Source organism: Coregonus clupeaformis, chromosome 4 (genome assembly GCF_020615455.1).
Source record: "Coregonus clupeaformis isolate EN_2021a chromosome 4, ASM2061545v1, whole genome shotgun sequence".
Lineage (NCBI taxonomy): Eukaryota > Metazoa > Chordata > Actinopteri > Salmoniformes > Salmonidae > Coregonus > Coregonus clupeaformis.
The window spans coordinates 13,142,172-13,155,992 of record NC_059195.1 but is presented as its reverse complement, the minus strand read 5'-3'; the positions used below and the strand labels follow the sequence as shown (position 1 = coordinate 13,155,992).

The following is a 13,821-nucleotide window of genomic DNA, read 5'->3' as shown; positions in this document are numbered from 1 at the left end:
GAGAGAGGGAGGGAGAGTGAGACTGAGTCATAGACAGAGTGAGAGAGAGAGAGAGAGAGAGAGAAGTGTGGGGGCATCCATCGTGCTCTTAGGCTACTCATGGACCTATTCTGAGTGCCTATCACTCTGTTAGGTGACAACTGTGACATGTTACATAGTGTGGTACAAGAGGAGATAGTGTTACTTGAATATTGAAGACACAGGAAGGGATCTGTTTAATGACTTGATTTAAGTGTTGTGGCAAAGTAAGGATTAGAGCCTTTGATGATTTCGCTATTCAGCTTTAGACTATTTGATTTACATAATTTTCAGCTGGAAGACAAATTACAGGACAGATTCTAGAGGAAAGACGGGTTCTTCTTTGCTCATTCAGTACTATCCATTATTTCCTGAAAAGGGATATAACACATTGGTTTCTGTTTGCTCACCGATAAACTCTGAACTCTTCCTGGCATTGCCCTTATCACAGAATTCCTCCGGGTTCCCTGCTTTCTGAGGAATCTGCTGACTCTCGGAATAAAACCGATTTCATGCGTGAGTGAGACATGACAATTACGCCTATGTGTCTCAATTACATTATTAATGTGATTTACATTCATTGACTGAACACTGGTTAAGGAACATTGTTTGTGACATTCAAATGAGACATCCACTTGTTATGAGTTGGGATGCCTCAGACTGTGCCGTGAGGACTCACCTAGTGTCAAAAGTAGTGCACTATATGGGGAATGGGGTGGGTTTTAAGATGCAGCCTATAGGACTTTTATAATAATAATAAGCCATTTAGCAGACGCTTTTATCCAAAGCGACTTACAGTCATGCGTGCATACATTTTTGTGTATGGGTGGTCCCGGGGATCAAACCCACTACCTTGGCGTTACAAGCGCCGTGCTCTACCAGCTGAGCTACAGAGGACCACCTTTGACATTACTGTAAGTATATTATGTCTGACCTCCTCCCCCTGTCCTCCTCTCCAGCCACAGGACCAAGTCATCAGGCTGGCCACCTCCTTCTGGCACCTGGAGCGCCGCTCATGGACCCCCCAATGGATGGGACATGGCCACCAATAGAGACGGACGAGACTGCTACATCAAGTAAGTTGAGCCAAGGAGAGAGGAGAGGAGAGGAGAGGAGAGGAGAGGAGAGGAGAGGAGAGGAGAGGAGAGGAGAGGAGAGGAGAGGAGAGGAGAGGAGAGGAGAGGAGAGGAGAGGAGAGGAGAGGAGAGGAGAGAGTGGTTCTCTCTCAGTCCCAGATGTTTGGGAGGCTTTGGCAACCTGTGATTATTTCAGCCACGTCACTGCCTAGTGCCTCCACACTCTCTCTCTCCCTCCATCTGTGCCTTCAGAATACTGATTCTCCTTTTCTTTCCACTGCTGCGCACAGACACATACCCTGTCTGCACACAGACTCTCTCTCTCTCTCTCTCTCTCTCTCTCCCTCTCCTTCTCTCTCTCTCTCTCTCTCTCTCTCTCTCTCTCTCTCTCTCTCTCTCTCTCTCTCTCTCTCTCTCTCTCTCTCTCTCTCTCTCTCTCTCTCTCTCTCTCTCTCTCTCTCTCTCTCTCTCTCTCTCTCTCTCTCTCTCTCTCTCTCTCTCTCTCTCTCTCTCTCTCTCTCTCTCTCTCACTCACACACACACACACACACTCACAAACACGCTCCAACCACCTTACTGTAGCTAGCTCTGGAGAAGAGAAGTAAACCCTAATTATGTTCTCTGCCGGCTCCTGATAAAGAATTCACCTGCGTAGCGACTTTCTTTGATCTCTATGAGACTGCATGTAGCTGCAGAGACGCTGGGGTGCAGTGCTATCAGCATAATCGATCCTTAGCCATTCTGGATTTCTGAGGAGGACTACAGGTAAAATAATCCTCTCTGTCTATCTGTCTCTCCTATGATCTGAATGTGGTTTGACAGTACTGTACAGTACAGTACAGCTGGTAGAGCACGGCGCTTGTAACGCCAAGGTAGTGGGTTCGATCCCCGGGACCACCCATACACAAAAAAAATGTATGCACGCATGACTGTAAGTCGCTTTGGATAAAAGCGTCTGCTAAATGGCATATTATTATTATTATTATACTGTCCTGCTCTGTACTGTTCTGTACTGTATGCGGGCAAGAAAGCCCAGAGTAACAAGTAAGTGTTTGGCTGCTTCTTCATGTCTTCTGATGTTTCTGTAGGAGGATGAGGCTTTGCTTCTCTGTTGTTTTCTCCTCTCTCCCAGCAGTGATGTGCAAGCAAGTGCAATCATTGGGATTCCAAAAAAAATTACAGCATGCATAGACATGATTCCCAGGCATACTGTGGCATTCTTACTTATCTCTTTACGCAATACATAGTGCTTCCTTATTTAGACACAGTGTGTACTCATGGAATATGCACCCTGCTGTAATACAGTAATATATATGTGCACATTGTTTGCCTGGTAAACCTAGCTCTCATACAGAGATTTGTGATATGTTATATTATGATATGATGCTGCATTGAGATAGGTACTGTAGGAAATAGGCTAGGGAACTTGTCATACATATGTTAGAGCTTGAACAGTGTGATGTCAGACAGGTTACATAAGAGCTCCAGAGGAGGACGGAGTGTATTGGATGTACATAGTCTGTCTGGATGGGGCACCTCTCTGAGGCTGATTTGGCTCTAACCTAGCCTTGCTAAATTGGAAGAAGACTCATAAATAATGTGGCGTGTGTGTGTCAGTAGTGATCTATCAGTTTTTCAAGGTTCTAGTCGTTTGACATTAAGGTGTGGTGTTGCTTAATGAAACAGGTATAGTATGCATGACATGAAGGCATGAATAAACCAGTGACAGTGATTAAGCATACTGTATCACACCATATACACTGAGCATACAAAACATTAAGAACTCTTTCCATGAAATAGACTGACCAGGTGAATCCAGGTGAAAGCTATGATCCCTTAAATATGGATTTTTAAGCCTAGAAACAATTGAGACATGGATTGTGTGTGTGCCATTCATAGGGTGAATGGGCAAGAGAAAAGATTGAAGTGCCTTTGAACGGGGTATGGTAGTAGGTGCCAGGCGCACCCGTTTGGGTCAAGAACTGCAACGCTGCTGGGTGTTTCACACTCAACAGTTGCCCATGTGTATCAAGAATGGTCACCACCCAAAGGACATCCAGCCAACTTGACACAACTGTGGGAAGCATTGGAGTCAACATGGGCCAGCATTCCTGTGGAACTCTTTCGACACTTTGTAGAGTCCATGCCCCGACGAATTGAGGCTGTTCCGAGGGCAAAAGTGGGGAGGGGGGCGGTGCAACTCAATATTAGGAAGGAGTTCCTAACGTTTGGTATACTCAGTGTATAACAGAGTTAGCTAGCTATTTGACTTTGGAAAGAGGTGTATATTTACAATCCAAAGGGGTTAAAAGGTTGGATTACATCAGTAGCATTATGGTGATATGGTCAAGAGCTAGTTTCATGAAGACTGATCATAGAAGAGGATAATTCCATAAGATATCTAAGACTATAATGTACTGTCTCTCTCTCTCGCTCTCTCTCTCTCTCTCTCTCTCTCTCTCTCTCTCTCTCTCTCTCTCTCTCTCTCTCTCTCTCTCTCTCTCTCTCTCTCTCTCTCTCTCTTCTCTCTCTCTCTCTCTCTCTCTCTCTTGTCTGTCTCTCTGTCTCCCCCTCTCTCTCTCTGTCTCTCTCTCTCTCTCTCTCTCACTCTCTCTCTCTCTCTCTCTCTCTCTCGCTCTCTGTCTCCCTCTCTCTCTCTCTCTCTCTCTCTGTCTCCCTCTCTCTCTCTCTCGTCTCTCTGTCTCCCTCCCTCTCTCTCTCTCTCTCTCTCTCTCTCTCTCTCTCTCTCTCTCTCTCTCTCTCTCTCTCTCTCTCTCTCTCTCTCACTCTCTCACTCACTCTCTCTCTCTCTCTCTCTCTCTCTCTCTCCATTCCTCTCCCTCCCTACTTGTAAGAGAGGAAATATATTTTAATCTAAGAGTACAGTTAAGGTGAAAAGGTGGGGTAAGCAGAGCTGCGAGTCAGCATCATTTCCCAAAGTTGACTTTATCAAAGCTTTATTTCATACATTAGGCATTATATTGTTAGTCAATGGTAATTCAAAGTGCTTAGAACATTGCTACCCCAGAAGGGAGTGCACGGCCAAAAAAACAGAACAAAGTTACTTCAAGAGAAATGGTTTGTTGCAACCCTTCAGACATTCTTCACTTAAGAAGATTTGGTCCAGGTGGAGACTCATTAAGGACTATAGTTTGTGTTGCTTATGTTTATATATCTTGTGTTGCTTATGGTCAGTTACTCAGCTGCTTTGAGATCAGTCACTATGGGTTATGAGGAACGTGTAGATCATAGAAATAAAAGTCCTAGAACTATTATATTTCTATGTTGTAGAATGGGGCAAGCTGCAGTACATTAGTAACTAATGGTGCTGATTAGTGTCCATTACACACAGCCCAGCTAGCACAAAACGTTCTGAGAACCATATGTTTCTTAGAGCTTGGTGAGAGCGTGGTTGTCCTATGGTTATTTTGAATACAACCTTTCCACAACTTTCTTGGAATGCTGCAAGATAGTTGCATGGCCTTGGAACATTCTCAGCACATTTAAGGAGCTTGACAAAAAAACTATGTTTTCTTGGTATTTCTTTACTTTAACAAAAAGTTTCCTAAAAGTTCAAACATGATTTAATTTCATTTAAAATGTTCTCAAATAGTTCAGAGAACGTTAAGAAACAACGTTCCTCTGTGGGAACTCAGCCCTTTTAAAAATGCAGGGCTTATGCAACATAATTTGTTGTCTTACATTTTTTTTTAAATCTTACAACAGGACTGATATACATATGAGGAGAATCCATTGATGTAAATATATCCCCTGTCTGATTCCCAGTTTGTCCACTAAATAGCAGTAGGAGATCACATGAAGTCTCTTGGCCTCTGGTTTGGGTAGTGAGTCACTGAACTGATTTTCAAGCCTGACATCTTAAAATTACCCTAGAAATCAGGGTTTTTCAAGTTATCCATTTTTTTGTTGTTGAAATAAGAAGAAGAAAGGTGAGAACTTATTTTCCCATTCACTTTTCCTATTTTAAACGAGTGAGATAGATCACGGAGCATGTGGAGGATGCATACAAGGTAATGTGGATGGAGAAGGAAATGCATTGCTTTACAATGACCATCAGGGTGTACCTTTCCATGCATACTAAATGTCCGACATTGCATACTCTATGAATATGACTATAGCGCATTATTTATGGCCTTGGGAGAGGAGAGGAGAGCAGAGGAAACTTATGGCTTCGTTCCCACAACCAATATGAAACCAAAAACATACATTTACACAACTTCCAAGGAACCAAATGTGCTAGCTGGGAGGGCTGTCAGTACGTTGGGAGGCTGGCCATCTCTAGCAGGTGGCCATGGTTGGAGACGAGACAGCACACTTCCTGGTTGCAGATGCCCATATGTTTTCCACTGCACACAATCTGTTGTGGTTGCCTCCCAGCTAGCTGAAACCAACATCACAAATCCAAAAGTGAATTTGTCTCAGTGGCACCTTAGTAATACGATATGTTTTATTGTAAACCAAAACCAAGGGAAACAACCGTATAACGACTCACAATGTGGTTCAAATGTCAGTAAGAAGACATCTGTGTGTCTGTTGCCATAGGCCTCCGTGTAAATGTCGAGAAGCCCCTGCCTGCACCTTCCCTTCCCTCGCTCAGTGCCTTGAAAGATTAATTGTGGGTATTCAGTGGCGAATGGAACATGTGTCAAGAATGACTGTGAATTACACACTGGCTCCCCAGCCAGCCCACAGGCCTAATTACCCAACATAGTGGCTTCCATGGGGAGAGCTGCTACTGCTGCCTCTGATGCTACAGTTCTGCTGCTGGAGAAGGGAGAAATAGTGGATAAGGAAAAACTGGAGTAAAATACAGAAAGATGCAAAGCTACGAATTGGCACATAAACAGTTTTGTCGTCAGTTTATGTTGTATAAAAAATGCAGCTGGCGATGTAAATTATGTTATAGTTTGATTAATTTATGTACTGTATATGATCTACAAATAAACGTATTAACACAGTTAACATGATAGTCTAATTGAATTGCAGTCTATTTACATAAATCCATCTAGAGGGAATATCCCAAACTAAAATCAATGTTGACTAGTTCAAATGAGAGGGGTGATCAGGGTTCAGACTGAGGAGTGTTGGGTAACAGACTAACAGGTATCAGTGACAGGTTGGCCAGCCACAGTAGTTCCACAGGTCCAACATGAAGCCAGTCTGTCTCTATTTGAACCTCAGGACTTGGCCCTTCCCTAATCATCAGCATACTGCACCACCTCACACAGGTCAAAGGCTCGTTGGCCAATGGCCACACTTTCTTTTTATGGTTTCCAATATGGCTGTATAATCACATGCAAGTAAGATGCTGCCAAATACTTTTTTTTGTGCTGAATCTTGAAAAGGCACCGAGTACACTCCCACAGACGCTGCACTTGATGAATGTATGAAATTGCTTCTTCCAATTATTGATAAACATGCACCTGTTAGGAAACTGACTGTTAGATCTGTTAAGGCTCCATGGATTGATGACGAATTGAAAAACTGTATGGTTGAAAGAGACAAAAGGAGTGGCTAATAAATCTGGCTGGTTGACTTACTGCAAATTGAGAAATTATGTGACTAAACTCAACGAAAAAGAAGAAGAAACTGTATTATGAAGCCTAGATCAATGCTATAAAGAATGATGGAAAAAAACTTTAAATGAAATGATGGGCAGAAAGACAACTTCAACTCCATCTTTAATTGAATCAGATGGCTTATTCATCACAAAACCATTTGATGTTGCCAATTATTTTAAAATAATTGGCAAAGTGGGCAAACTTAGGCAGGAAATGCCAACAATGAACTGTGAGCCATTGTATTCATGTATAAAAAAAACAAATAATGAAAGAAAAGCATTGCAAGTTTGAATTTTGTAAAGTTAGTGTCAGAGAGGTGGAAAAATTATTGTTATCGATCAATAATGACAAACCTCCTGGCATTGACAACTTAGATGGAAAGCTACTGAGGATGGAAACTGACTCTATAGCTACTCCTATTTGTCATATCTTTAATCTGAGCCTAGAGGAAAGTCATTGTCCTCAGGCCTGGAGGGATGCCAAAGAAATTCCGCTACCCAATAATGGTAAAGCGGCCATTACTGGTTCTAACAGCAGACCTGTTGGATGTTTACATACACCTTAGCCAAATATATTTAAAGTCAGATTTTCACATTTCCTGACATTTAATCCTACTAAAAATTCCCTGTCTTAGGTCAGTTAGGATCACCACTTTATTTTAAGAATGTGAAATGTCAGAATAACAGTAGAGAGAATGATTTATTTCAGCTTTAATTTCTTTCATCACATTCCCAGTGGGTCAGAAGTTTACATACACTCAATTAGTATTTGGTAACATTGCCTTTAAATTGTTTAACTTGGGTGAAATGCTTCGGGTAGCCTTCCACAAGCTTCTCACAATAAGTTGGGTGAATTGTGGCCCATTCCTCCTGACAGAGCTGGTGTAACTGAGTCTGCAATACCTTGACTTTGTTGTCCTTAAGCCATTTTGGCACAACTTTGGAAGTATGCTCGGGGTCATTGTCCATTTGGAAGACCCATTTGTTACCAAGCTTTAACTTCCTGACTGATGTCTTGATGTTGCTTCAATATATCCACATAATTTTCCTTCCTCATGATGCCATCTATTTTGTGAAGTGCACCAGTCCCTCCTGCAGCAAAGCACCCCCACAGCATGATGCTGCCAACCCCGTGCTTCATGGTTGGGATGGTGTTCTTCGGCTTGCAAGCCTTCCCCTTTTCCTCCAAACATAACGATGGTCATTATGGCCAAACAGTTCTATTTTTGTTTCATCAGACCTGAGGACATTTCTCCAAAAAGTACGATCTTTGTCCCCATGTGCAGTTGCAAACCGTAGTCTGGCTTTTCTATGGCGGATTTGGAGCTGTGGCTTCTTCCTTGCTGAGCGGCCTTTCAGGTTATGTCGATATTGGTCTTGTTTTACTGTGGATATAGATACTTTTGTACCTGTTTCCTCCAGCATCTTCACAAGGTCCTTTGCTGTTGTTCTGGGATTGATTTGCACTTTTCGCACCAAAGTACATTCATCTCTAGGAGACAGAATGCATCTCCTTCCTGAGCAGTATGACGGCTGCATGATCCCATGGTGTTTATACTTGCGTACTATTGTTAGTGCAGATGAACGTGGTACCTTCAGGCATTTGGAAATTTCTCCCAAGGATGAACCAGACTTGTGGAGGTCTACAATTTTTTTTCTGCGGTCTTGGCTGATTTCTTTTGATTTTCCCATGATGTCAAGCAAAGATGCACTGAGTTTCAAGGTAGGCCTTGAAATACTTCCACAGGTACACCTCCAATTGACTCAAATGATGTCAATTAGCCTATCAGAAGCTTCTAAAGCCATGACATAATTTTCTGGAATTTTACAAGCTGTTTAAAGAGCTGTACTGTTAGATTTCAGTGCAGCCTTTGATATAATTGACCATAACCTTTTGTTGAAAAAACGTATTTGTTATGGCTTTTCAACCTCTGCCATATCGTGGATTCAGAGCTATCTATCTAACAGAATTCAAAGGGTTTTCTTTAATGGAAGCTTCTCTAATGTCAAACATGTAAAGTGTGGTGTACCACAGGGCAGCTCTCTAGGCCCTCTACTTTTCTATTTTTACCAATGACCTGCCACTGGCATTAAACAAAGCATGTGTGTCCATGTATGCTGATGATTCAACCATATACGCATCAGCAACCACAGCTAATGAAGTCACTGAAACCCTTAACAAATAGTTTTAGTCTGTTTTGGAATGGGTGGCCACTAATAAACTGGTCCTGAACATCTCTAAAACTAAGAGCAGTGTATTTGGTGCAAATCATTCCCTAAGTTCTAGACCTCAGCTGGATCTGGTAATGAATGGTGTGGCTGTTGAACAAGTTGAGGAGACTAAATTACTTGGCGTTACCTTAGATTTTAAACTATCATGTTCAAAACATATAGATTCAATAGTTGTAAAGATGGGGAGAGGTCTGTCTGTAATAAAGAGATGCTCTGCTTTTTTGACACCACACTCAAAAAGCAAGTTCTGCAGGGTCTAGTTTTGTCTAATCTTGATTATTGTCCAGTCGTTTGGTCCAGTGCTGCATGGAAAGACCTAGTGAAGCTGCAGCTGGCCCAAAACAGAGCAGCACATCCTGCTCTTCATTGTAATCAGAGGGCTGATATAAATACAATGCATGCCAGTCTCTCTTGGCTAAAAGTTGAGGAGAGACTGACTGCATCACTTCTTCTTTTTGTAAGAAACATTCATGTTAAATTGTTTGCATAGTCAACTTACACACAGGTATGACACACACACACTTACCCCACCAGACATGCCACCAGGGGTCTTTTCACAGTCCCCAAATCCAGAAAAAAAATCAAAAAAGCGTACAGTATTATATAGAGCCATTATTGCATGGAACTCCGTTCCATCTCATATTGCTCAAATAAACAACAAACCTGGTTTCAAAAAACAGATGAAGCAACAACTCACGGCACCACGCCTCTCCCCTATTTGACCTAGATAGTTTGTGTGTATGTGTTGATATGTAGGCTGCTTGTGCCGTTTCAAAAAATGTATGTTGTTCTAACTTTGAGCTGTTCTTGTCTATTAATGTTCAGTATTATGTCATGTTTCATGTTTTGTGTGGACCCCAGGAAGAGTAGCTGCTGCTTTTGCAACAGCTAATGGGGATCCTAATAAAATAACCAATACCCACTGGGCACACCATGTCATTTCAATGTGGATAATTGGGTAATATTTGGTGGAGAAGTTGATAAATGATATTACAACCTATGTTCACCCACTCAAAATGCCAAAAGTTAGTTGAACTTCCAATGTGTTATGCTTTAAAACATCTAAAAGCACAACCAAATTCCAATGAAAAAACGATGTCTTATTTTTGGTTTAGTTGTCATCCAAATGTTTATCACTGCGCTTTCAACCATTTAAACAGCAAAAATCAAATTGAAATACAATGTCAGATTAATGTGTTATTTCTGTGCTTCATCTAATAGCAGAAACAAATTACCTGGATTGCAGTTGAGATTACATTAAAAGTACATGGCGAACGTGATCAATGCCTTTCGAGATTCTGCATAGATTATTACAGCAATTATGAAGATCTTCACAGATCTGCAACCTATGCATGCTATTTTGAACATGCAGGCTTTGATTACATAAGAAGAAATGTATAGTTACAGTAACCTTGAAATGTGGCCATGGATGTGTTACTCATTTTAAGGTTGAATGTTACATTAGTTTGTAAGATAGCCTTAACTTTAGGCTATTTACTGTATTAAAAAAGTAATATTGAATTGTTTTTGGTTGACAATGCAAACAAATATCAACATTCAAAGGAGATGCATTTACTGCTTTGCTTGGATAGTTCCATCTGAGCCACTGGCTTAATCCCATTCTTTAACTTGTATTTTTGGTTTTATTTGTGGTTGAGTTTTCTTTTTGGTTGAGGAGACGTGAATCCAACATATAATTTGTTAACTTGTCAACAAGTTAATAGGCTGTTTATTGTACTGTTTATTGGCTCTATTCAATCTGCATCGTGGAAATTCAGCTTTACAGCGTGATTGAAATTAAAAGGCACTGTTCCTGCTTTAGTCGAGACTGCATTCACGGTAAACGTTGCATGTCGGCTCAATCAGAAATTACCTTTAAAATTATATTACGGAATCTGTAACGCTTCAGCTTTACAGATTGAATACAGCCCTAAATCTGGCTTTAATTCCAGTTAGTCTACAAATTAATAATTGATATGTTGGATTCACGTCTCCATCTCAACCAAAAGTCAAAGTTTTAGAATGTGACTAAATCAAATCAAATCAAAATTCAAATCAAACCTATTTTTCAACTTTGATTATTGTTTGAGATTGTCATTCCAACATATACATTATTAATTTGTAGACAAACTGGAATTAAAGCCATGCTAAATCAGAGCACAGTTGGAACTATCCAAGCAGAAGATCCATCTCCTTCAAATGTTGATATTTGGCCTATTGTATTGTCTATTTTAGTTGAATTCTGGGTTGAATTGAAACAATAGCCTTTGATGACTTTGCAAATGCTATATAGGCCTAAATATCATCATTGATGATATACGAGTGATAAAGTATGGTCACATTTCATTTGCTCTGTTAAACCTACCCTTTGGAAGGACATCAATAGCAACAGTAAATCTGTTTAGTTTTTAAGTGGAGAGCTCTAAGAAATCATTCTCACAATAGCACATTGGTAATAGTCAGTGACAAATATCATAGCTAAGTTGGGCTTGGTTAAAATCCTGGATGGGATAGATCAATTCTACAGTAGGAGGTGCTGCCCATCCTGTTGTTTTTTCTTTCTGATAGTGGATATAACGTTGAAGATCTGACTTTGTTTCAAAGGTAGAAATTCAACATATTTTATTCAAGGTTTGTCTATGTTGAAATTTGGTTGCCATGATGACATAATCCTGTGTTTACAATTTAACCCTCAAAACAACAGTTTAGGTTGATTACTTTTTTCAAATTCCATGTATTTTCCACATAGATTCCACGTCACAATACGTCGACAAATTACGTTGAAACAATGTTGATTCAACCAGTTTTTGCCTAGTGGGTTATATGCATTAGTATGTGTGTATGTTTTGTTCGAAATTTTCTTGATAAGAGTGAAAGTGAGGGTTGGCTGCATGAAGATACAATCACAGCTTGATTGTCATCGCCCACGTGTTCTATTTTGAGGCATGGCAGTAGTTTGTAATTTCAGACTAAATGCTACTTTTCAGCTTGGAACGTTTAAGGAACTTAATAGACTGGGAAACATCCAGTTGGCTCATACCTAAGAGCATGACATTTACTGCTGTACTCCTACTGTATGTTTCAGATTTATGGAAGAATCTAGCCAAAGTTACAGTAGTATTTCATAGAATGGAATGCTGGTTCATATATATTTATTTGTAATGTTATTATTATTATTATTTTAAATTTTTTGTTAAATGGATTTTTAACACCCTTTGGCCCATTTTGGATATAATGAATCACACCTCCATTTTAAAGATGAAAGGTCAAATCAAATCAAAGTTTATTTGTCACGTACACAGGATACAGCAGTTGTAAACAGTACAGTGAAATGCTTGCTTGCAAGCTCTTACTCAACAATGCAATAATACTAAGTCATATAAAGAAAATACACACAATAAATAAAATACAATAAAACAAGTACACATGAAAATATACACTATATACAAGGTCAATACCAGTACCAATGGTAAAAATAGATTTGTTGGTGGTCAGTCTTTTAGTGACACAATCACCTGTTTAGTCACCTGTTGGACCTGTGGTTGTCCCCTTCCCTCTTCACTCTCCCAGCCACGTGTCCCAAAGCAGCTCCCTGGAGGAGGTTCGTCTGGACGGGGACAAGTTTGTACCTCCAGCCCCCCGCAAGGTGGAGATGAGACGAGATCCAGTCCTGGGCTTTGGCTTTGTGGCAGGCAGTGAGAAACCAGTGGTGGTCCGGTCAGTCACACCAGGTAAACACACCAGCCCACCTGTAAACCAATCATGTCACCATTAATAACCACAGCTTCACACATAGCCATTATCTTCAGGAAGTAAGATGTAGTGCTGTACTGTATATCCAATGGTGACCAGATGACAAAAGATGGCGACAAATAGGTGATGACAACCAATGAAAGGCCACATTTTATTTATGAACCAGGCACTTCAGGGTACTTTATAAATTAACCAACCTTTCGCCTAAAGACCAGAGTACAATGAATCCAGAAAACAAAAAAGAATTACTAGCTAGAAACTTTGTAATTGGTACCACTGCCCTGTGGTTCCCTGTGTCTTGGTAGGAGGTCCCTCTGAGGGCAGACTGACCCCAGGAGACGAGATCATCATGATTAACGATGAGCCGGTTAGCTCTGCGCCCAGGGAGAGGGTCATCGACCTCGTCAGGTACAGGAACTCAACGTCTCTAACATACATACAGTATCCCTGCTGAGTTTAGATGGGATTTATGTATGCACTGTAAGTCAGTTGGACATTTCTTTCCTGAAACATTGTAATGTCAAGCTGTGTGGGCCTTGCCTTGCAAAGTCATTTTCATGGCTCGTGAGTCATGACAATAGACAGTAAATGTCTATATGAATGGTTGAATTGGTTAACTAACTAAAAGAAACAAACCTGCAGTGAAAGTCATACTTTTAGGATTATGCCCTCTTTACAGATTCAATGTCAATACCAGCAATACCCAGATAATGTGTTGGTAGTGGGTATAGTATTTTGCCCACGTCTGCACCATGCGGGTCCAACTATATACCAGTGTGAATTATTTCCATGTGTCTTATTATATGCTTGACTCAGGTGAGTGAGTGAGTGAGTGAGTGAATGAGTGAGTGAGTGAGTGAGTGCGTGAGTGAATGGCTGAACGGCCATATGACCTACATATGATGTACATGTTTTGGACTGTGGAGTGAGTCTGTACAGTAGATTAGTGCAGTGAAATATGGCCATAAGGTGTCCAGTCCGTCACTGTTCCCCTGGCCTTGACTCAGTGTGCTGGGGCTCCATCTCAGCAGTAAACTACTGTTCCATTACAGGAGTAACAGCCAGGCTTGAGGCATCGCTAGAACAGATTGGTCATCTTGTTAGCCCTTCTTCATGGGTTTATTTCAACAGTCATAATCTGCTCAATGTATTGGAGAAACA

At 40.9% G+C, this 13,821-nt stretch overlaps 1 protein-coding gene across 1 annotated transcript in view; it reads left to right on the top strand.

Moving 5' to 3' along the window:
- Positions 1–13,821, top strand: part of LOC121553141 (FERM and PDZ domain-containing protein 4-like) — a 56,976-nt gene that overhangs the window by 24,786 nt on the left and 18,369 nt on the right. Inside the window, 3 exon segments of the mRNA XM_041866104.2 lie at positions 978–1,094; positions 12,478–12,638; positions 12,966–13,068. Coding sequence (XP_041722038.2) covers positions 978–1,094; positions 12,478–12,638; positions 12,966–13,068 — 381 coding nt within the window.